Here is a 22,193-nt window from a genome sequence, read left to right on the forward strand (position 1 = left end):
AACCGGGGGGTTTTAGTCCGTAGGACAACATACACATCAACAATCATACCATAGGCTAGCTTCTAGGGTTTAGCCTCTCTGATCTCGTGGTAGATCTACTCTTGTACTACCCATATCATCAATATTAATCAAGCAGGACGTAGGGTTTTACCTCCATCGAGAGGACCCGAACCTGGGTAAAACTTCGTGTCCCTTACCTCCTGTTACCATCCGGCCTAGACGCACAGTTCGGGACCCCCTACCCGAGATCCGCCGATTTTGACACCGACAAAGACCATAAGTTTCCTCAATAGGTAAAGGATTTGGATTATATGTTTCTTCAACAGGCGGTAAATTAAGACCATGTATTTCTTCAATAGGAGGTAAATTCTTAACATCTTCAGCTTTAATACCTTTTTCTTTCATAGATTTCTTTACCTCTTGCATATCTTCAGGACTAAGAAATAGAATACCTCTCTTCTTAGGAGTTGGTTTAGGAATAGGCACAGGAATTGGCTCCGGAGGTGTCCAATTATTTTCATTCGTCAACATATTATTCAATAGAATTTCAGCTTCATTCGGTGTTCTTTCCCTGAAAACAGAACCAACACAACTATCCAGGTAATCTCTGGAGGCATCGGTTAGTCCATTATAAAAGATATCAAGTATTTCATTTTTCTTAAGAGGATGATCAGGCAAAGCATTAAGTAATTGGAGAAGCAACCCCAAGCTTGTGGGAGACTCTCTTCTTCAATTTGCACAAAATTATATATATCCCTTAAAGCAGCTTGTTTCTTATGAGCAGGGAAATATTTAGCAGAGAAGTAATAAATCATATCCTGGGGACTACGCACACAACCAGGATCAAGAGAATTAAACCATATCTTAGCATCACCCTTTAATGAGAACGGAAATATTTTAAGGATGTAAAAGTAGCGAGTTTTCTCATCTTTAGTGAACAGGGTAGCTATATCATTCAGTTTAGTAAGATGTGCCACGACAGTTTCAGATTCATAACCATGAAAAGGATCAGATTCAAACAAAGTAATTATATCAGGATCAACAGAGAATTCATAATCCTTATCAGTAACAAAGATAGGTGAAGTAGCAAAAGCAGGGTCAGGTTTCATGCTAGCATTTAGAGATTTCTTACTCCATTTAGCTAATAATTTTTTAAGTTCAGTTCTATTTCTGCAAGCTAAAATGGATAAAGAAGCATCTTGATCAAATACATAACCCTTAGGAATAGCAAGTGGTTCTTCATCATCACTTTCATCAGTATCATCAGATTCAATATTTTCAATTTCTCTAGCCCTAGCAAGTTGTTCATCAAGAAAATCACTAAGTGGCATAGTAGTATCAGGCATAGAGGTAGTTTCATCATAAGTATCATGCATAGCAGAAGTGGCATCATCAATAACATGCGACATATCAGAACGAATAGCAGAAGCAGGTGTAGGTGTCGCAAACTTACTCATAACAGAAGGTGATTCAAGCGTAGAGCTAGATGGCAGTTCCTTACCTCCCCTCGTAGTTGAGGGATAGATCTTGGTTTTTGGATCTCTCAAGTTCTTCATAATGATAGGCAGATATATATATCCCAAGTGACTCAAAGAATAGAGCTATGCTCCCCGGCAACGGCGCCAGAAAATAGTCTTGATAACCCACAAGTATAGGGGATCGCAAAAGTTTTCGAGGGTAGAGTATTCAACCCAAATTTATTGATTCGACACAAGGGGAGCCAAAGAATATTCTCAAGTATTAGCAGCTGAGTTGTCAATTCAACCACACCTGGAAACTTAATATCTGCAGGAAAGTGTTTAGTAGCAAAGTAATATGATAGTGGTGATAACGGTAACAAAAGGTAACAGTAGTAAAAGCAATGTTTTTGGTATTTTGTAGTGATGATAGCAATAGCAACGGAAAAGTAAATAAGCGAAGAATAATATATGTAAAGCTCGTAGGCAATGGATCAGTGATGGAGAATTATGCCGGATGCGGTTCATCATGTCACAGTCATAACTTAGGGTGACACAGAACTAGCTCCAGTTCATTGATATAATGTAGGCATGTATTCCGAATATAGTCATACGTGCTTATGGAAAAGAACTTGCATGACATCTTTTGTCCTACACTCCCGTGGCAGCGGGGTCCTTACGGAAACTAAGGGATATTAAGGCCTCCTTTTAATAGAGAACCGGAACAAAGCATTAACACATAGTGAATACATGAACTCCTCAAACTACGATCATCACCGGTAAGTATCCCGATTATTGTCACTTCGGGGTTAACGGATCATAACACATACTAGGTGACTATAGAGTTGCAAGATAGGATCAAGAACACTCATATATTGATGAAAACATAACAGGTTTAGATCTGAAATCATGGCACTCGGGCCCTAGTGGCAAGCATTAAGCATAGCAAAGTCATAGCAACATCAATCTCAGAACATAGTGGACACTAGGGATCAAACCCTAAACAAACTAACTCGATTACATGATAGATCCCATCCAACCCATCACTGTCCAGCAAGCCTACAATGGAATTACTCACGCACGGCGGTGAGCATCATGAAATTGGTGATGGAGGATGGTTAATGATGACGATGACGACGGATTCCCCTCTCTGGAGCCCCGAACGGACTCCAGATCAGGCCTCCCGAGAGGTTTTAGGGCTTGGCGGCGGCTCCGTATCGTAAAACGCGATGATTTCTTCTCTCTGATTTTTTCTCCCCGAAACTCAATATATGGAGGTGGAGTTGGAGTCTGAGAGGCAACAGGGGCCCATGAGGTAGGGGGCGCGCCTCCCACCCTTGTGGAGAGACGGTGGGCCCCTGGCCTTCATCTTTGGCAGGTATTTTCCTTATTTTCTGAAAAGTGTCTCCGTGAAGTTTCAGGTCATTCCGAGAACGTTTGCTCCTGCACATAAATAACACCATGATAATTCTGTTGAAAACAGCGTCAGTCCGGGTTAGTTCCATTCAAATCATGCAAGTTAGAGTCCAAAACAAGGGCAGAAGTGTTTGGAAAAGTAGATACGTTGGAGACGTATCACGACCTCATCCTGTCGCTCGAAGCAGAGGAAGCAAGGGTCAACAACAGGTTCGCCAGGCACAGGAACGACGTGCAAGTAGGCGAGGGGCGGCGAGCTCGACCAGATCACGCGCTTGGTCGCCGGACTTGGCCGGGCGGCGCTCAGGACAGAACGGAGGTCGGCGGCGGTTGGCGAGGAAGGAGACGGCGGGGCATGTCCCGGCAGGGCGGCGCGACGAACTGCAGAAGGGCCGGCCTGGTTGGGTACTCCGGCGAGGTTGGAGGTTGCTGGTCTCCTGTCTCCTGCGGCGCGCGGGAAAGATGACGTAGGGGCGAGGCTCGGTTCGAGACGGCGCAGACGGGAGGCTGCAGGGAACTCTATGGAAGGCGTCGGCATGACAGATCGAGGCGGCCGCAACAAGAACTTGGCGCGCGGGCGAGGGGCCGCGACCTGCGGGACTCCAACTCCAGCGAGTGGCGCGGCCTGTCGGGATTCTGGACGGTGGCTCGCGGGAGGCCACGGACGGGACGGCTCTGGCAGGAGCTTGGCAGCGGCGGGACTTGGCGCAGCGACGGCAAGGAAGGGAAACAGCAGGAGGCGGTCGGGCTTGATGCAGGGGATGACCACGGCGCTGAAGGTCATGGCGGGGCGGCGCGGGACTTTAGGGCCAGGCGGCGAGCTTCCACCTTGGGTGTCAAGGTTCCCTGGAGAAGATCGAGAGGGAGAGAGAGAGAGAGAGAGAAGAATTCAGAGACAGAGAAAGAACCAGAGGGAGGGAGAGACCACGGGGAAGGAGAGGGGCGGCGCTCATCTGCTGGACGCGGGCGCGGTGCTCGAGGAGGAGCTCGATGTGGCTGCGGGCTGGAGGTAGCGCTCGATCCACGAGCGCTCGGGCTGGCTGCGGGGCGGTCCTGGCGTTCCTGTAGAAAGAGAGAAAAGAGAGAGATTTGAGATGGGAGGGAGCAACGAGATGAACAGGGAGAAAGGAGGGGTGGAGCGGGGATGCGGGGTCCTGCTGGTGCGGCGGCTTGCTGCAGTGGTGGATTGGGCAGGCAACGAGTGGTTGGTCCAGTTGGAAATTCGAGGAAGGATTTGAATCGGGGAAGAACCCGAGGTGGGAGGAGACAAGAGGAGTGGCGGCGGCAGCTAGGAGGATCCCTAGAAATTAGGGATTCGGTCTCGGGTTAGACTAATATATATAGCGAGTTGGTTAGGTTAGGGGCTATCTCATCCCTCCGATCAAAATCGGACGGTCAGGAAAAATAGGCTAGGGAGTCCAAATAAGAAAACGGTAATGTTTTAGGGTTGTTTGGGGATGATCCAGACCCAACAGTGATGATGGAGCGGGTCGGGTTCGGGTGAGTTTCGGACACGCACGCGAGGGGGTTGATGCACTGTGCAAAGAGGGGTTAGGTGGCCTGGCGGTTGGTAGTGGACTGTGTAGACTGTCTAGGGAGGAAAGAGAGGGAAAGCCCGGCAACAGTTTTCGGAGACCGAAAACGTCCGACGATTTAACTGACTATATTGTCGCTATAGTTATCCGTTGGGGCGTCAAACGGACTCCGAATATGATGAAATTTGACAGGCGGTCTATCTACACTATAATAAGACCGCACGCCAACTTTCATCCTGTTCCCAGAACATTTTCCGGCCACTTATAAAATAATATTTCAGACGTGCCGCGGGCGCGTGCAAGTGTGTCTGGGCTCAGAACGGACAACGGAAAGAACGGGGAGACCGGGACGGATGCATGTTTTGAAAACATGATGATGCAATGCACATGATGACATGACAAGATGCAACACGCAAACAAATGACATGGCAACAACAGCGAATAACTGGAAGACACTTTGTGCATCGGTCTCGGGGCGTTACAATGGTCCCTCCCATCGACGGGGGGCCGAGATCCTCTGCACCTCCATGCCCCAACGCCATCGGAGGTGAAGCGGATCGCCAACACCGGTGAGAGAAGGAAGAAGACTTTTCTGGAGGAGGAGGAGGAAGGACACCCGTGGCTTATGTTGAATTATTTGGGTCTTTTATTTCAGTATAATTTCATTTTGAAGGTCATGTTATTAATTATGAAGCACATAGTCTAGTTAAATTTGCACTATCATTAGATCTGAGATGCCACGTTTGATTTGATCAATCTCATGACCAAAATTGTATCCCACATCATGTGGTTTTCGATAAATAAAACTTGATTTCCCCTTAAAAAAACTTACTGTAACCGGTAGATATGTGTGCGTCACATTCTATCTTGATTAATCAAGTTGGGGGCACAGACTCTTCCATTTGTCTCTCACGCATCCCGCTCTGTCCTGCACGGCGGCAGACCCGTTCAGCCTCGGACGGCGTCGCTGTCCGTCGATCACCTCGTGCCGGCCGGCTCGTCTCTACGCCAATATTATCCAGTAATCCGTATGCATGCCTACATACATACAAGACGCTAGCTCTGTCTGTCCTCCATCCTCACCTGCACTCGGCAGAGCACGCACCATCCCATCCGCCATGTCGTCGTCCAGACGGTGGTCCTCCTCCCCCTCCTCCGGCACGGACCAGCTAACCGGCCGCTCTGTCATCCCTGCGGCGGCGCTCTCGCCCTTGCGCCACAGCGCCCGCCGCTCCGTCTCCCGGTCCGACCCCGCCGCCCCATCAGGAACCCCCGCCGCCCCCGCACGCAGCATGTGGCCTTCCTACTCCGACGGCAAGATCAAGAAGTCATCGTCCTCGCCCTTGACCTCCGCACCAACCGCCGCGCCGTCCTCGGTAGCCACCCTCGCCGACCACCTGACCAACGACACCATGGACAGCCCCAACGCCGTTCCCGTGGCAGCGCCATCGCTGCAGTCGCTCTCCCGCCAGCGCAGCTGCACCGAGCTCCCGCGCTTCGCGGAGGCCGACGCCGACGCCGAGGAGAGGAAGATCGGCAGGTCGTCCGGGAAGGGGGCCGGCCACGCGTTCGGCCGCTCCATGCGCTTCCTGCCGTCGTCCAAGCCCGCCGCCGTCACGCTCACCCCGGGCCGCGTCGCGCCGTCGGACCTCCGCAGGCTCGCCGCCGGCTACTCCCTCGACGCCCGCGCCGACGTGGCGAGCTCCGGGTCCGAGTGCAGCGACGCCTCCAGGGGGTCCAGCGCAAGGTCGGCGATCCCCAAGCCCAACTCGCCGATGATCGCCCGGACGAGCTCCGTCCGGCTGCTCGGCTCGAGCAACTCGCAGTGGGCGCTCTCGCCGGGGCGCCGGAGTAGCTCGCCTGCCAAGACGCTGGCGACCGTGTCGGAATCGAAGGGGAAGAAGAGCTTGCTCAGCATGGGGTGGGGCCATCTGTTTAACCGGAAGAAGTCCGGCGGAGCGGATAACTCCATTCCTGCGATCCCGGCCACCGTGCCGTCCTCGCCGGTGTCACGCAGCAACGGGGTGATAGGGGAAACCGGACACCAGATGAGGATGATGCATTGCCGGCTCTTGCAGTGGCGCTTCATGAACGCCAAGGCAGACGCTGCGTGCAGGAGCAAGGCGGCCAACGCCGAGGTATGGTTAGCTCCGGAATGCAAGTCGTTCAATTTCATATCAATTTTGCATGCCTATGCATATTCATACCAACTTCATCAAAATATAAAAATCTATATATGACTGGTGCAAACAGACATAAGACATAATTGAATAATACTCTTTTCGTCCCGAATAACTTTTTGCAGAAATGGATAAGAATAGATGTATCTAGAACTAAAAATATGTCTAGATACATCTATTTCTGCGACATATAATTTCCAGACGGACGGAGTATATATCATGTAAAGTTCACACATTATATGCTCTTTTTATGTAAAGTTCACACATTATATGCCCTTTTTGTGGCAAAACAAATATGAACTTTTTGTGAAGTTAACAAATGGTTATATACGTTTGTGTATGTACACAAGAAACAACACAACCTATGTCCATGATTCATTTTTATTTAAAAAAAACTTAGATGTACCACCATAGTTTTAAATAGCCGGCTATAGCTCCGCTAAATGTGGGTGTTGCTGCTAAATGATTTCATGTACAATTTGCTGCTATAGCTCCGCTATAGCCCAGCTATAGCTGTTTTTAAGGGTCGCCGCTAAATGCGATAGCCCGCTATTTAAAACATTGTGTACCACACACAACATGGTGCAGATTGCAGTTTCCCCAAATGATGCAAGTTATTTTGCTTTGCATAGGTTCAGTTGATGGGTACATGGGCCCGCGTGTCAGAGCTAAGAGGAAAGGTAGCAAGGAAGCAAGCGCAACTCGAGAAGGGGAAGCTGAAGTTTAGGTTGAATGAGATACTCTCTCCTCAGGTACAGTTTTGCTTAAATTTGATACCCATTTATCTTTGGTCTTATAAATTTTAGACAACTTCAATCCCAAATGTTCACAATTTGATGAGATCAATCGTTGGCAAATTATTGGGCAATTCTATAGATGAGTGATTTAGAGAGTTGGGGGCAGCTGGAGAGCAAGCATGCCTTCGCTCTGGAGTCCACAGTTGAGTGCGCCAAATCAGCCATTTGCAGGCTTCCTCTTACAAATGGTGCAAAGGTATGTTGATAGCACTATGTTCAATCTTTTGATTAGAAGCAATAAACAAAACCGAACTAATCTTAGCGAAGTCAGCTGGCCGTTATTCGTTTAATTCACAAAAGTTTCTTGATTAATTCACAATAAATCCTAAACCCTATGGGAGATGAGGAGAAAGATTGCGGCCAACTAGTAGGTAGCAGGAATGATAAATATGATTGGGTGTCTGGGCTATAGTACCTCTTTCTTTAAAAAAATTCTAAAATATCATTCTTAGACACCCCCCCCCCCTAGCGAAACAAAAAAAATGTTAACGTATTTTGAATGTTATTTATTTAATAAAAATACTCATGTATTTTTATAAATGTGTGGGTAATTTAAGAAATATCCATGTTTTAAAAAGGTTATTCATACAATCAATGAAGTTTCACTATTTTAAAATAATATTCGTTTAAGATTCACATATGTTAAAAAATGTTAGTGAATTGCTCTTTTATTTTGTTTCTTAAAAAATAAAGAAAAAATAAGAAAAATACAACTAGAAAAATGAAGCCAGCAAAAGGGAAAATAGAAACAGAAAAAAATAAAACTGAAAATGAAAAAAATTCACAGAAAACAAAAATAAATGAAAGCCCAACAAAGTGAGTCGGCCCACTAGCACACAAGCACCGTGGGCTATATCGGTATATAGCATTTGGGATCTTTCTCTACGGCCGCCAGTTACATGGATGCAGGCAGTTCAATGTGTAATTTTTATCTGTGGATTTGTAAGTTTTTTGGGCTGATTTTGTACTTTGATCAATTATGCTCTAGTTTTTTCGTAAGTTTTTTTGAAAGTTTGACCAAGTTTATAGGAAAATAAATTAACATCCACAACACACTAAATTAGGTCCAATAGGGTCATCATAAAATATAATTTTATATTACATGTATTTGATGTGGTATATATTAGTATATATTTCTATATCCTTGGCCAAACTTAAAGAAATTTGATTTAGAACAAAACTACATTTTCAATTAATTTGAAGTGGAGGCTGTATATAAAAACATCCTGAGTGAGAACATGGTTACTATTGCATTGGGATAAGAACCAAAGCTATAGCGATACTTGCAACATGCATGTAATATGAACAAATTGTTTGTTTATTCATGTACAGGCCTCCCTCCCGGCAATGGCATCCATACTCGAGCAGATGTTCGAGCTCACAATGACGGCCAGGATATCAGTTCGCTCGTTTAGCCCTATGGTAAATAATTTATGTGTAGTCATCTCTGTACGTTGTACTGAATGAATGTCTAAACTGGAATCTCTCCATACTACAGGCTCAAGATACGACCGTGGTGATCTCGAAGCTGGTTCATGTGGCTAGTGAGGAGCGAGCTCTGTTACAGGAGTGTCACGAGTTGCTTGGACGGCTCTCTGCACTGCAGGTAGGTTTGGTACTTCTTTTACTGGGAAATATCATAACTTTGTATATGGCTAATTATATTAATGTACAGATTGAAGAACAGAGTTTGCATTGCCATATGGTGCAATCGTCGTCTCTGAATCTTGTGAATGTGAATTAGTATGGTTTTAGCCATATAGCCAGCGTGGGTGGACTGTGTCCCAACGCGGGATTAAAATCAGAGTTGTGGTGCATCTACAAAGGGGCTGAAAAGAGTAGTTGTTGATACGAGCTAGTGCAGAGTTGACAATTGCATATGAAATGTTGTTGGATGCTCTTATATACTCCCTCGGTCCCAAAAAAACAAGTGTCTCGGCTTTATACTAACTTTAGTATAAAGTTGTATTAAAGTTGAGACACTTACTTTGGGATGAAGGGAGTAGAATCTTAACATTCAAAATAAGACTGGATCTTAACTATGACTTTTTCTCTTTAAGTTTTTTTAGATAGCCTACCACATGCACCATGTGGTAAATTCTTCCCTGTCATAACTCAATGTCTACCAGCTGAGCAGTCGTTGTTGTTGTTGTTGTTATAATGAGAAAATTTTGAAAACATTCTATATTATATTGGACACATACTCTTTCTCTTTAGAAAATCCGCCGCAACGATAAACTTAAGTCACATGGATAAACATCATGGTCAGGCCCATGGGCATGCAGCGCCAATAATTTTCAGCCCGAGTTCAGTTCATCAAGGCAACATGCCCATTGTCCCGAAATTATTAGTTAGAAGCTACCCTTTGCAAAGGTCCTTCCCACCTCCATCCATGGTAACAAGTGGTACACTCTATGTGTGACACTTGTCGCAACCTGGCAGTTTTGTGATTTTTTATTTATTCATTTTGTAAAGGTTTTATCTCTACGATGGTGCGTCCAAATAACAAACGTTTTGACCGGACCAAATAACCAAAAAATTATAAAAACATTTTAGATGATTTTGGAACACATTTTTCTTCTGGAAAAAGTACTGGACCAATAAACATAAGCGACATGGCTAACATCAGGGCCGGGTCCATGGTATGCATGGTGCATAGTTTCCAGCCCTTAGTTTTGTAACTTTCCCAATATCTGCTGCACAAATTCCTATTCGGCGCTTTTAGCGCCGTTTAGCGCTCCTGGATCTCGACCGCGACGCCTAGCGGCCCGGCCCACTAATCTGCTAAAAAAATAGACGTGAAAAAATAGAATTAACATGGGAGACATGGGATTCCAACCCGCATGCTAAAGTCATCGACCAAAGACTTGGCGCAATAACCACTGGAACAAGATCATTAGTTGTCTACAATCTGAAAATAGTTCCATTCAATACTTCATTTAGTACAACATTAACATATATTGTGTACCCATATAAATCATTTGAAAAAAGAAAAAGGTAAATTTAAGAAAAAAACTCATAGATTCGCAATAATTTTTTTTAGGGTGTGTCTAGGGCACATCTAGATGTGCTCTAGTTATTGCACATCTAAGTGAGTGAATCATGCATAAAGAGGAAAAGGAAAAAGAAAAAGAAAATATCTACACGAATCTCAACGTAAGATCAATGACATAGGACTTAGATGTGCAATACTTATGGCACATCTAGATGTGCTTTAGCAAAACTGTTTTTTTAACACTATGGAAAAAGTCCATTTTTTAAAATAATTCAGGCAATATGAAAAGGTTGTCTATTTTGAAATAGTTTATCAAATTTTGAAAGAAGTTCATGAATTTGAAAAAGTTCAAGAATCTTGAAATAAAACACGAGCTTCAAAAAAATTCATCGATTTTGAAATATAGTTCATTGATTTTGAAGAAAAGTTCACAAATTTGCAGAAACTTTCATCGATTTTGGAAAATAGTTCATCTGTTTTTCTAGAAAATTCCACCAATTTGGAAAAAGTTCATCATTTTTTCAAAAAAGTTGATGAATTCCAAAAATTTCATCAATTTTGAAAAAAAAATCATGAATTCGAAAAATGTTCACCGGATTTTAGAAAAATGTTCATGAATTTGTAAACAGGTCATCGATTTTGATAAAAAAGTTCATGCATTTAAAAGAAGGAAAAAAGGGGAACAAGGAAATGGAAAATTAAAAAAAAGAAAAAGAAAAAGGATGGAGAAAAGGATAAACATGATGTATCTAATTACATTTGGTTTGTTTCCTCATTGGCTACCGTAGCTAAACTAGACGAGGAGATTGTGTGTTCGAATCATACCCCTCGCGCGCACTTTTTAAGTCTTTAAAACAGGAAAAAAGAATAGATAGGCTGGTTAAAACAGAAAAAAGGAACGAATCATACCCCTCGCGCGCACTTTTTAAGTCTTTAAAACAGGAAAAAAAAAGAATAGATAGGCTGGTTAAAACATAAAAAAGGAAGAATAGATGGGCTGGCCCAGGAGCTAGGGGTGCGCCAATTTGCATATTACACTGTAAACGGCGCCTTTAAGCGCTGTATAGGAAATGCCGTTGCAAAAGCAAGCAAGGGCATGACGTGCAACTCATCAAGCTAACGGGGCCATTTATGCTAATATATACTCCTCAAAAAATTGGAGTGTGGGGCCATGACCAGTGCTGAAGACCGACCATAGTCGCACCTCGAGAGACTTCCTTCAACATCTGATGTAGAAGAAGCTTCCTCATGTCCGGCCGGAGACTGAATTTACACTTCCTTGTTTCCGTTAATCTCCCTCAAGGCCCACCGTGCATGTATGACTTCCTTCCTTTGCTTCCTTTTCTCAGTCTTTGCTTATTGATTCCGAGATAGCTCCTTGATAACCAGGACAATGAAAGGCCTATATAAGTTAGTAGGATTGGATTCAAGGAGGCGAGGTGGGACTAATAATAGATGAAACACACTTTTCTTCTTAGCAAAGCATCGAGCCAGCTCAGTTGGTGCTAACAATAGGTAGGCGATGGTGAGGTCGTGAGTTCAATTCCAAGTAACATATAATATTTTTGCCTAGCGCTTTATGTGGGCTAGCTTAGTTGGGCCACAACCCAAGCTGCGTGCATCTTTCCCTCAGGCAGGCTTTGTTCGAGTCACATCGCTTCAGACGGATTTTTGTCTGGCCCTTTATGCGGGCTAGCTTAGTTGGCCACAGCCCAAGCTGCGTGCGCCTTTCCCTCAGGCAGACTTTGTTCGAGTCACATCACTCCAGATGGAAGTTTGCCTGGCCCTTTATGTGGGCTAGCTTAGTTGGGCCACAACCCAAGCTGCATGCGCCTTTCCCTTAGGTAGGCTTCGTTCGAGTCGCATCGCTCTGGATGGAACAGTCGGGCATGGCAGGGCTACATGATCACATGAATAGTACTATCTCGGATATAGAAAATAATATGGACAAAATGAACGAACGACGGACAGACGAAATTATGATGGTAAGAAACAATTAATAGCTGCTTTATTATTAGGTAAAGATAGGATAAGTAGGCTCACTGGGACATGCTTCAACCGCTTGTCCACCCCTTTGCATGGACCAAAAAACTATATCCCGCTTACTTTTTTTTTGCGAGAATGCCGCTCTAACTTTATTTATCTGCAACGTCAAAGGGATCATTACAAGATGATGAGGAGTGCCCAGCCAAAATTCTGGCCCACTGCTAAGCGAAGGGATAACTTAGCTGAACTATGAGCTTCATAATTGTTCTTTCAACCCTCATGACTAAAATAGCTAAATCAAAATGGGCGCACTTGTAGCACCAATTGGCCCAGTGCAGCAGATATTTCCCAACCTGATACACACGGAAAACGGGCAAGCATTTTTGGTCTACCTCTTCTTTTTGGGTGTGAGTGTCCAAACTGCACATGCTCTTTGTCCTAACCATGTACGACGAGGGATGTTTGTATAGTAACCAAGGCCTTGGTTCTTATTCAATTTATAGAATATCCTTACATAATACTTTTATTCCACAACAATGCCAGCTTCTCCAACGAGAATACGACATTTTTTATATGAACGGAAACACAAAACTATGACATGATGTCTCTTCTGCAATTAGCTTCTAGAATTTCAGCCATAACTCTCTTGAGTGAACGTTCCTGAATTAGAATGTGAGAGTGGTTAGTATGAGCAATCTTGATGAACTTGAAGTGTATGTTACTCCGATGTTGCTGCCTTCTCATATCTTCCACGAATGTCAACAAGCTAACTAAGTTGATGATATCGTCACCATCGCCATATACATACTCCGGCTCCACATCAAAGTTACTATCCCGGTATACTGCCTGATTTATTGTTTGGATACCCACACCATTGAGGTATGTCGTTGGCACCAATGGAGCATCAACCTTTTGCTTCATATGAAGTACCCGTTTTATGATGTTAGTGCCGAAACCGAGTGCCATGAGCAAATCTCTGTAGTCATACGCCGAGTAGTTCGTATGTTTGGTGACTACAAGCGGCTCGTGAGCAAAAACCCTAGTAGACGGTAAGGATACAAGGGAACTCGCGAAAGTTCTCCACATTGGACGCAAATCTAGCGACGTTACCGTCGGTATAAGAATGGCTGACGGACCCGAGACGAGGTTCATGAGCACCTGCACAAAGCCAGTAGGAGGTGTGGGCGCGATTAGGACCATGTGTTTGATGAATTCTTTCCTCCATGGAAGGGGAGTCCAATTGACGAAGTCAAGGGCTGCCTTTCCTCCGAAGCTGTGCCCGACGAGGATGATGGGCTTGTTCCCATTTTTTTCGCTTGCGTGCTGCACCAAATCCTTGACACGGGCAAAGTAGTCGGTGTACACCTGAGATGGCTGGCCGGGTGAAGGTGGAGCATGCCGTAAGTCATAAGGAGCTCCGAAAAGGGTATCGCGGTCACGATACCCTACTGCCTCCAGTTCTTGAATGAGTTTTGACATGCAAAATAAGTTACGTCCGTCCCTGAAGAAGTTTTGACATGCAAAATAAGTTACGGCCGCCCTTGAAGAAGGCGAATATCTGGATCAAGAACTCTCATAGTACATGCACAAGAAGAAACGGCTTTCCCCTCTTTTCGAAAAAGGGTGCAGTATAATAAATGAGTACTAAATGAATTAGTTACCAAGGGATCACTTGAATATGAACTTACACTTCGCCCTTTGAGGTGAAACCGTAGGAGGAGCCGAAGTCCGGCACGCGCGTCTCGACGCCAGGCCTGTTCCGAAAGTCATTGAGGATGGGGTCGTACACAGGGCTCATCTGCTCCTGTAAGCACGGAAGGTAATCATGGTCGAGCACGTCCCAGGTGTTGTTCCAGAGAGGGAACCATCCCTTCCCCTTGAGTGCGCCGCAGCGCGGCACCGACGGGGTGTAGGCGTCAGTGAGCCGGGCTTCCAGGTTGGGGCAACTTATGCCAGGGAACAAGATTATCGGGTGGTAGACTTGGAGCTGGCCTTGACCGACTCTGCAGCTGGCGGCTTCATCAGTCCACAGGTAATCGCGGAGGGGAGACGGAAGGAGCAGGAGCAGCAGAGGTAGCAAACGGAGGAGCTCTGTTTTCATGGCCATGGCTGCACTACGATAGCGTTATCTGTATGTGGTACCAGCTGTGGCCATGGCTACACTTGAACAACCCTATTAATGCACGTCGTAGTATTGGCCAGAGGAGCCTGAGCCGGCAATGCACGTTGAATCTTAATGCCGACATGTCTACTTCGTACTCCTCCTGCTAGCTAGGAAACCAATCATGCATGGGTTGTTACCATTATTTGGAGGCCATTAAATATCCTAGATTTATTTAGTTTTGCATCTCAGGCCTTGTTCTAATATTGTTGTTTGTGTTTGTTTTTGGCCAGTGAAATAGCACATGAGTACATTGACCTTGAGTTTACAGAAATTTTAGGATGCTCCCAACTAATATGAACCGTTCATTCTTACGCCATCCGATGGCTAGCTAGTATTACAATTACCTCTTGTAGAGTAAGATACGAACATCAATCGTGTATAACTAATATGGACTTCTCCTTGTACAAATAAGCATCACTACAGAAAAAACACATGTCGCCAAGTATCAACCTATAAGCCGAGAGTCTTTTATCGCGTACTCGGCTTAGGTTATGATAAGCCGAGTACAATCTAAAGAGCGCACAGAAAAAAAGGTACTCGACCATATCACTGCTGTCTCCCGTTCATCAGATTCAAATACCATGCCAAGAAGTTGGATCCTAGGCCAGCTGATCTCCTTGCCATCTTCCCCATGGCCGTCATCATCATCTCGCTAGGCGCAACTGCTGACGAGCAAGACCATGTGCCTATTCATTCTTACTGCCCAAGCTGGACGAGCACCCAATGAGTGCACCAAGTGTGCAGATGACGCGCACATATAGATGACAGAACGTTTTCCTAATAGCACCGCTGTTAGCATCAAGGGGTTCAGTTGCTATGTAAGATACACCACGGATCCGCTGGAGATCACCACCCGTACTCCAGGTTCAGTATTTCTCTCTTCCTTCCCTTAATTACAGGCATGCGTCTGAAATTTCAATGTTCATATCTATGGTTTTCATTTTCACTTAGCTACATTTCAGTCAGCTGACTTTTTATTTTGTGATCAGTTGATTTTTTGTTCATTGGATTGTGCTTTAAGATCTGTGCTGTTTTCATTTTTTTCTGTTTAATTTCGTTGTTGGGCCGGGCTGGAAGGAATTGATTGGCACATTGTTTTGGTCAGTCAAATCTGTACCAAGCCGATTTCTTTGTCTTGGTTGCACCCGTTTAATTCTGGGTTGCATCTTTTCTTTTTCCTTTTTTTCTTTTATTTATTGTTTTTGTGGGTTTTTCGCTGGGCATAATTATATACATACAAATAATACATAATATGTGCCAAAAGTTCATAACTATACGAATATTTTTGCATATTATGAGAAAATGCAATTTTTGTGCAAAGTTTTGCATAAGTTTTTGTTATAAATTTTATTTCTTCTTAAAGAAAATACGAACGCCACTAATTCTTTCTTTAAAAAAATCATTATTTTGGTATTGTTTTAGTCTTTACTTCATATTCACTCTACTTTAAGGTTAATACCAATGCCACTACTCATTTCTTCTTATATTTAGTTTTTGCAAAAGTTCCACTTTTATATGATTATTCTTGCATATTGTAAAGAAGAGCAATTTTTATGTATATTTTGTGCAAATTTTGTCAATGTATGTTTTAGATTCCTTTTCCCATTTTTTTGTTCTTAAATGGTAATACCAATGCCAGTCATTCCTTCTTCCTTAGGAAATTTAATTATTCCTTTTATGGGTATTTTTGCTTCATTTTTTTATTTATGTTTTTTCTTTCTATGTGTTCCCCTTTTACCTTTTTCTTTCTTTTATTGGTTATTTTTTTTGTTTTTTGTGGGTCTTTGGCCGAATATAATTATATACAAACTAATAATATATAATATGTGCCAAAATTTGATGATTATATGATTATTTTTATATATTTCGAAAACGTGCAGTTTTGGTGCAAAGTTGTGCGTAATTTTTTTAAACTTCTTCTTAAAGAAAATACATTATTGCAGTTACACTATGTGTAAAATATAGCAGAATGTGAATAATGCATTAATATTTGCTTATTCTTTGCATATTTCAAAAAGTGCAATTTCAGTGCGAATTGTGTGCAAGTTTTTTTCTTTTTCATTTTGTTTCTTCTTAAAGAGTTTAATTTTTTTGAGACTTCATTATCTTGATTTCGTTTTAGTTTTTTTTGAAAGGCTAATACCAATGCCACGAATTCATTCCTTCATAGAAAATTTTATTTTTTATTATGTTTTAGTTTTCACTATTATATATTTATTCTTGCATATTTAAAAAAATGCAATTTCTGTGTAAGTTGTATGCAATTTATCATTTGTTTAAATTATTTTTCATTTTATTTCTTTTTGAATGGTAATACCAATGCCAATAATTTGTGCAAATTTAATTTGTTTCTCCTTCAAAAAGTTATTTTAATTTTGTATTAGTTTTAGTATTAATTATGCTCCATCCGCACAACCAAAAAGCTAATAATGATTCTCTGTGGTGCATGTGTGTGTATGCATGTGGGCATGTCTACATGTTTATGTGCGCATGGTGCCTACATGTATGTGCTCTTGCATCACAGTCTACCATAGTTTTGGCTGCCAAAGCCCATGGTTTTCATGCATGCTTTTAGATGAATATATACTCACTTAATTTTTATGCAATATGTGTGCGGTTCATACCACTATTTAAAATTGCACTACCATATGCTTACTTTTACATATTATAAAATAATGCAATTTCTACAACAATCATGTTCTGTCATTATTTCTTTTATGTGCTTTATTTTCTTTCTTCTTTTGTGCAATGCAATACCATGCCATTAAGAGCATCTCTACCAGACCCCGTATAAAGCTGTGACCCATAAAATAACCGTCAAAATACGGGTCGGCGCGGAAAAAGCTACCCGACCAGACCCCGCAAACACGTCTGACCCGTAAAGGGCGCGGCAAAATCTCGGCCCCAACTCGCGAATACGAAGGTTTCCGCCTCGCCCCTACGGTGCCCCGTATCCCAGGAAAGCGGTTGGCGGGAGGGACATTTTAGCCCGCACCCTTTACCCACCTCCATCTGCTGTCGCCCGCCATTGGTTCCGCCCGTCCGGCGCCGGCGATTCCGGCCAAATTTATGGGCGGAATCGCGCTGCGAGGGCAACCCCAGCCTCTTCCACCGTTACGCTGCACCCCCCCCCCTAGATCCGACGACACGAGCCGCCCCTGGTTGCCGTCGCCGCTGGGGATCAACTGCCACCCGAACCGTCGGAGAGCCACCGCCCTCGAGCAGCCGATTAGTGTTTACTTGTGCTTTGTGGCGAGAGCTATCCATAGTTGGTTGACGCGGCGTGCGATTCTTGTTCATGTAGATGGAATTGAGCCCTTGCGAGAAGTTTTTGCTCGATGACTCGTCCGATTTGGACGACTCGAATGTTGAGACGCTGCTTGCAAACTATCGGCAGCAGACGTTGGTGATGGCCCTTGCCGTGAAGATGAGAACCGAAAGAGGCGGCGAGGATCGACCGTCGGCCCTCTGTGCATTCCTTGAAATCGCCATCTCGGGAACGAGTTGTTGATGCAAGACTACTTCACGGAGAATCCAACATATCCGCCGCACCTCTTTCGGAGAAGGTACCGAATGCGCCGATCTCTCTTTGTGAAAATTGTTCAAGCTTGCGAGGCAAATTGTCGGTATTTTACTCAAAGAAGAAATGTCGCGTGCTTGAATGGATTTAGTGCATATAAAAAAATCTCGGCAGCTATACGGGTGACTGCATATGGTGTTCCGGCTGACTATGCCGATGAGTACCTTCGCATCGGTGAAGATACCACAATTGAGTCAGTGCATAGGTTTGCCAAAGTGATTATCCGTGTCTTTGGTCCTGAATATCTTCGGGCACCCAACGAGGATGACACAAAAAATTGATGGCATCTAATGAGAGGAGAGGTTGGCCTGGCATGCTAGGTAGCATTGACTGTATGCATTGGAATTGGAAAAATTGCCCGAAGGCATGACAGGGAATGTATTGTCGCAAGTCTCGTGATGCAACAATTGTGCTAGAGGCCGTATCATCCGAGGATTTATAGATTTGGCATTGCTTTTTTGGTATGCCGGGTACTCTCAATGATATCAATGTGTTGCAATGGTCTCATTTGTTTGCTAGGCTTGCTAGTGGTGATACTCCTGCTTGCAACTACACTATCAATGGACATGAATACACAAAGGGGTACTATCTTGCAGATGGTATATACCCTCCTTAGTGCACATTTTCAAGAGTATCAAAGAACCCAAAACTAGAAAACAATGTGAATTTACAAGGGTGCAAGAGGCAGCCCGAAAAGACATTGAAAGAGCATTCGGGGCTTTGAAATCTAGGTTTGCCAGATTGTCGAAGATGAGAGAGGCATGAACTTCGAGTTCTTCTACGACAATGTGGGTAGCCGTGTCAAACCAGTTAGAGACCCTAACCGCATTAGAGCTTTTCTTCAGACATACAAGGAGATTGAAAATGCAAACACCCACTTTCAGATTCAGGAGGATCTCATTGCGCACCATTGGCAAAGGGCTGGACAGTAATAAAACTTATTTTTCTATCCATTTTCATTTAATTCATGTGTGATTTGTATTGGGGACAAGTTTTATATTGCATTATTTAGTTTGTTTCGGTGATTTGAATAATTATTTGTAATGTGGATGATTGTTGTATTGTGTTGTGGTATTAATATTTTTTTTGAATAATTATTTGTAATGCGGATGATTGTTGTATTTGTGGTGTGGTATTGATATTTGCGGACTGGCGGGAGCGGCGCAAGAGCAGACACCATAAAGCTGACCCGTAAAAGAGCATATTCCGTGAATATCCTTTTATACGGGTCTGTTTTGTGGGGTCTAACTCTGCGGCGGCCTGCGCCGGTCCGCAAAGCCGTTTTTTTTACGAACTACAAATGCATTTTGTGGGTCGGCGTTATACGGTGTCTGGTGTCTGCTCTAACCACGCCCAGACGGAGCTAGCTAGCTCACAGAGGGACGCGGCAAGCCGAGCTAGCTAGCTCACGCGCCACGGCGAGCCAGAGCTATGCACACGCCACATCACAACACACGCTGCATGTCAAAAAGAAAGGGTGACCGATCCAAATCTAATTTAATCGACTGACTGGTAGTCAGTCCATTATATACCGAGCAGGAGCTCCATCTTCTCCAGATAGGAAACGGCAACTGATTATCAGCCTGGGTGCGGCTGCCGGTTCAGTCTTGTCCTTGATCGGCCAGGGCACCTGGGTATGGCTCTTCATGCACCGGCCGAAGAAAAGACTCGACGAGATGGGAATGGACTTGTTCAATGATGTGGCGGTGGAAGACCAGCTCAGGAAAGGAACAGGACCCAAGCAGTTTCGTTACAAGAAGCTGGCAACTGCCACAGGTAATTTCGCAGACGGCAGAAAGCTCGGGGAAGGAGGTTTTGGTTCAGTATACAAAGGATTTTTCAAGGACTTGAACCTTGATATGACGATAAAAAGAGTATCCATGAGCTCAAAACAGGGGATGAAGGAGTATATCTCGGAGCTGAGGACCATAAGCCGGCTTCGGCACCGCAATCTCGTGCAACTCATTGCATGGTGCCATGGTGGCGGCGAGCTCCTTCTGGTCTACGAGCTGTTGCCCGGTGGCAGTCTCGACACTCACCTTTACAATACAGCAGATGTGATGGCATGGCCGATCAGGTATTTATTCTTGGCGTGCAGATCTTCTGGGAAGCCTGGATACAATAATTATGGAACGCTTCGCCCTTTCTTGCTAAATATGACCTGCACGTAATTTTCTGCTTTTCGTTTTCTACATTTAGGCATGGGATTGTGCTGGGGGGCAGCTCGGCGATCCTGTACTTGCACCAAGGCTGGGAGCAATGTGTGTTGCACAGGGACATCATGCCGAGCAACATCATGCTGGACACGGGACACCTCCTTCAGCGCCAAGCTTGGCGACTTCGGGCTCGCAAGGCTCGTTGACCATAGCCATGGGTCGTACACGACGGAGCTCGCCCGCACAATGGGGTATATGGACCCGGACTGCATGGTGACTGGCAGGGCCACCGCTGAGTCGGACATATACAGCTTCGGCGTTGTCCTACTCGAGATAGCCTGTGGGCGCAGGCCTGTCGTGGCCCTCCCAAACGATACTGTGATCCACCTGGCTCAACGGGTGTCGGAGTTGTACAGCCAGGGAAGAGTCCTTGACGCCGCCGACCCACGGCTGATCGGGGAGTTCAACTTCCAGGAAATGGAGCGCGTGATCGTCGTCGGGCTCTGGTGCACTGCCCATGACCGGAGCCTCAGACCTTCCATCAGGCAGGCCATCAGCGTACTAAGGTTCGAGGCTCCGCTGCCGAGCCTCCCAGCAAGGATGCCGCCGATTGGCCCACCAGGCTCACCTCTTCTTCCATCTTTGCCTATGTCTGATTCTGATGATCGTACCTGCAAAACTAGCAGAGCGTACCTGAGCTAGTCAGCTCCACTCAAACCTCTAACTTGTTATTAGATTCGAGGTACTTGGATCCTCCGCCGAGAGAAGAAACAAAGATTCTATCTAGGTATTCATAAGAATTATCAGTGGCAGAGTGAGTTTAGCTAGACTGAATAAGACGATGCAATTTAAATAAATACAGGAGAATATTGTTTGTTGCAGTTGCATGCTTTGGTTTTTTTTTTTTGTTGCGAAAGATGCTTTGGTTTGGTTGTTGTAAAAGAGAAAAGACAGACACACTTGCTCGGACCACTTCTGATGAGAGAGTACTATTGTGAAATTCCAAATTTGTCATGAATGCCGGCAGTTCAGTCTAAAATTTCATGCATTTACTACGACAAAGTTTAGTTTAAATGCCAGACCCTAGTTTATCAAAGAAATATATAACATGTTGTCTTACACAAGGTGTTGTTTCGAACTAACTGGGACGGTTACTTGAAAAAATTACAAAAGCATAAATCCATTATTGCATTTTTTTTATTTAGAAAAGGAGGCACCGTTGACGTGACCACCAGGCCCTTCATGCCACCGCCGCTGGTCCAAAGGCAAATGGCGTGCTGCCGCCGCCCGAACAGGGAAGGCGGCCTTGCCCGCAGCCCGCGCCACCTTCGACATCGCTGCGCCACCGTCATCACCGTCGCCAACACTGCCACCACAACCACCATTAGGATGTCGGCCGGCCGGCCGCCACACCGCCATAGTCTAGATCTGGGCCGTCACGAACCAGATCGGCGCCACTGCAATCTTGATCGGGGTCACACCCACGAGCCAGGGCGCCCCGCATCACCCTATGACCCGTGAGAGGGAGGAGTGCCTCCGCCGCCGTCGTCGCACACACATGCTATGCCCGGCGCCGACCACGGGTGACGACGGAGGGGTGGGAGAGGAAGGAGCGGTGACCCGACGGCTAGGGTTAGAGCCCCTCGATCACCCGTGCAACAAAAGATATCATCTATTATTGCGATTAACACTAGGTAATGTTCTACGAGTTCAGCACCACAAATTAAGCACATGATCCACCGTAAAAAAACCAAAGACATGATCTAAAATGATTAGAGGTTCTGATGAATCAGGTTGTCGAGCCATCGACAAGACGGAAAAAATTGCACTGTTACTTGGTGTCTGTGGTCATACCTTCCACAAAGTATGATAGCACAAGTCAGACAATGAACCAAAGTTTTAAATAGCGTGCTAATCTTTTTAGCGA

At 44.8% G+C, this 22,193-nt stretch overlaps 2 protein-coding genes across 2 annotated transcripts; one reads left to right on the plus strand and one right to left on the minus strand.

Annotated features, from left to right (window-relative positions):
* The first annotated feature begins 5,526 nt into the window (after positions 1–5,526).
* Positions 5,527–9,373, plus strand: LOC147988664 (QWRF motif-containing protein 3-like). Its single transcript, XM_087544873.1, has 6 exons — positions 5,527–6,546; positions 7,221–7,340; positions 7,465–7,581; positions 8,718–8,807; positions 8,884–8,991; positions 9,061–9,373. Exons 1-6 carry the CDS (start codon positions 5,527–5,529, stop codon positions 9,127–9,129), a joined length of 1,524 nt encoding a protein of 507 aa, XP_087400999.1. The 3' UTR covers positions 9,130–9,373.
* A 3,176-nt stretch (positions 9,374–12,549) lies between these two features.
* Positions 12,550–14,650, minus strand: LOC125543834 (lecithin-cholesterol acyltransferase-like 1). The gene is made up of 2 exons (XM_048707319.2): positions 14,055–14,650; positions 12,550–13,867 (listed from the first exon to the last, which is right to left on the minus strand). The coding sequence occupies exons 1-2, from the start codon at positions 14,471–14,473 to the stop codon at positions 12,958–12,960; spliced, it is 1,329 nt and encodes a 442-aa protein (XP_048563276.1). The 5' UTR covers positions 14,474–14,650; the 3' UTR covers positions 12,550–12,957.
* Between the last annotated feature and the right edge of the window lie 7,543 nt (positions 14,651–22,193).

Source organism: Triticum urartu, chromosome 1A (assembly GCF_056163025.1).
Source record: "Triticum urartu cultivar PI428250 chromosome 1A, HENAU_Tu73, whole genome shotgun sequence".
Lineage (NCBI taxonomy): Eukaryota > Viridiplantae > Streptophyta > Magnoliopsida > Poales > Poaceae > Triticum > Triticum urartu.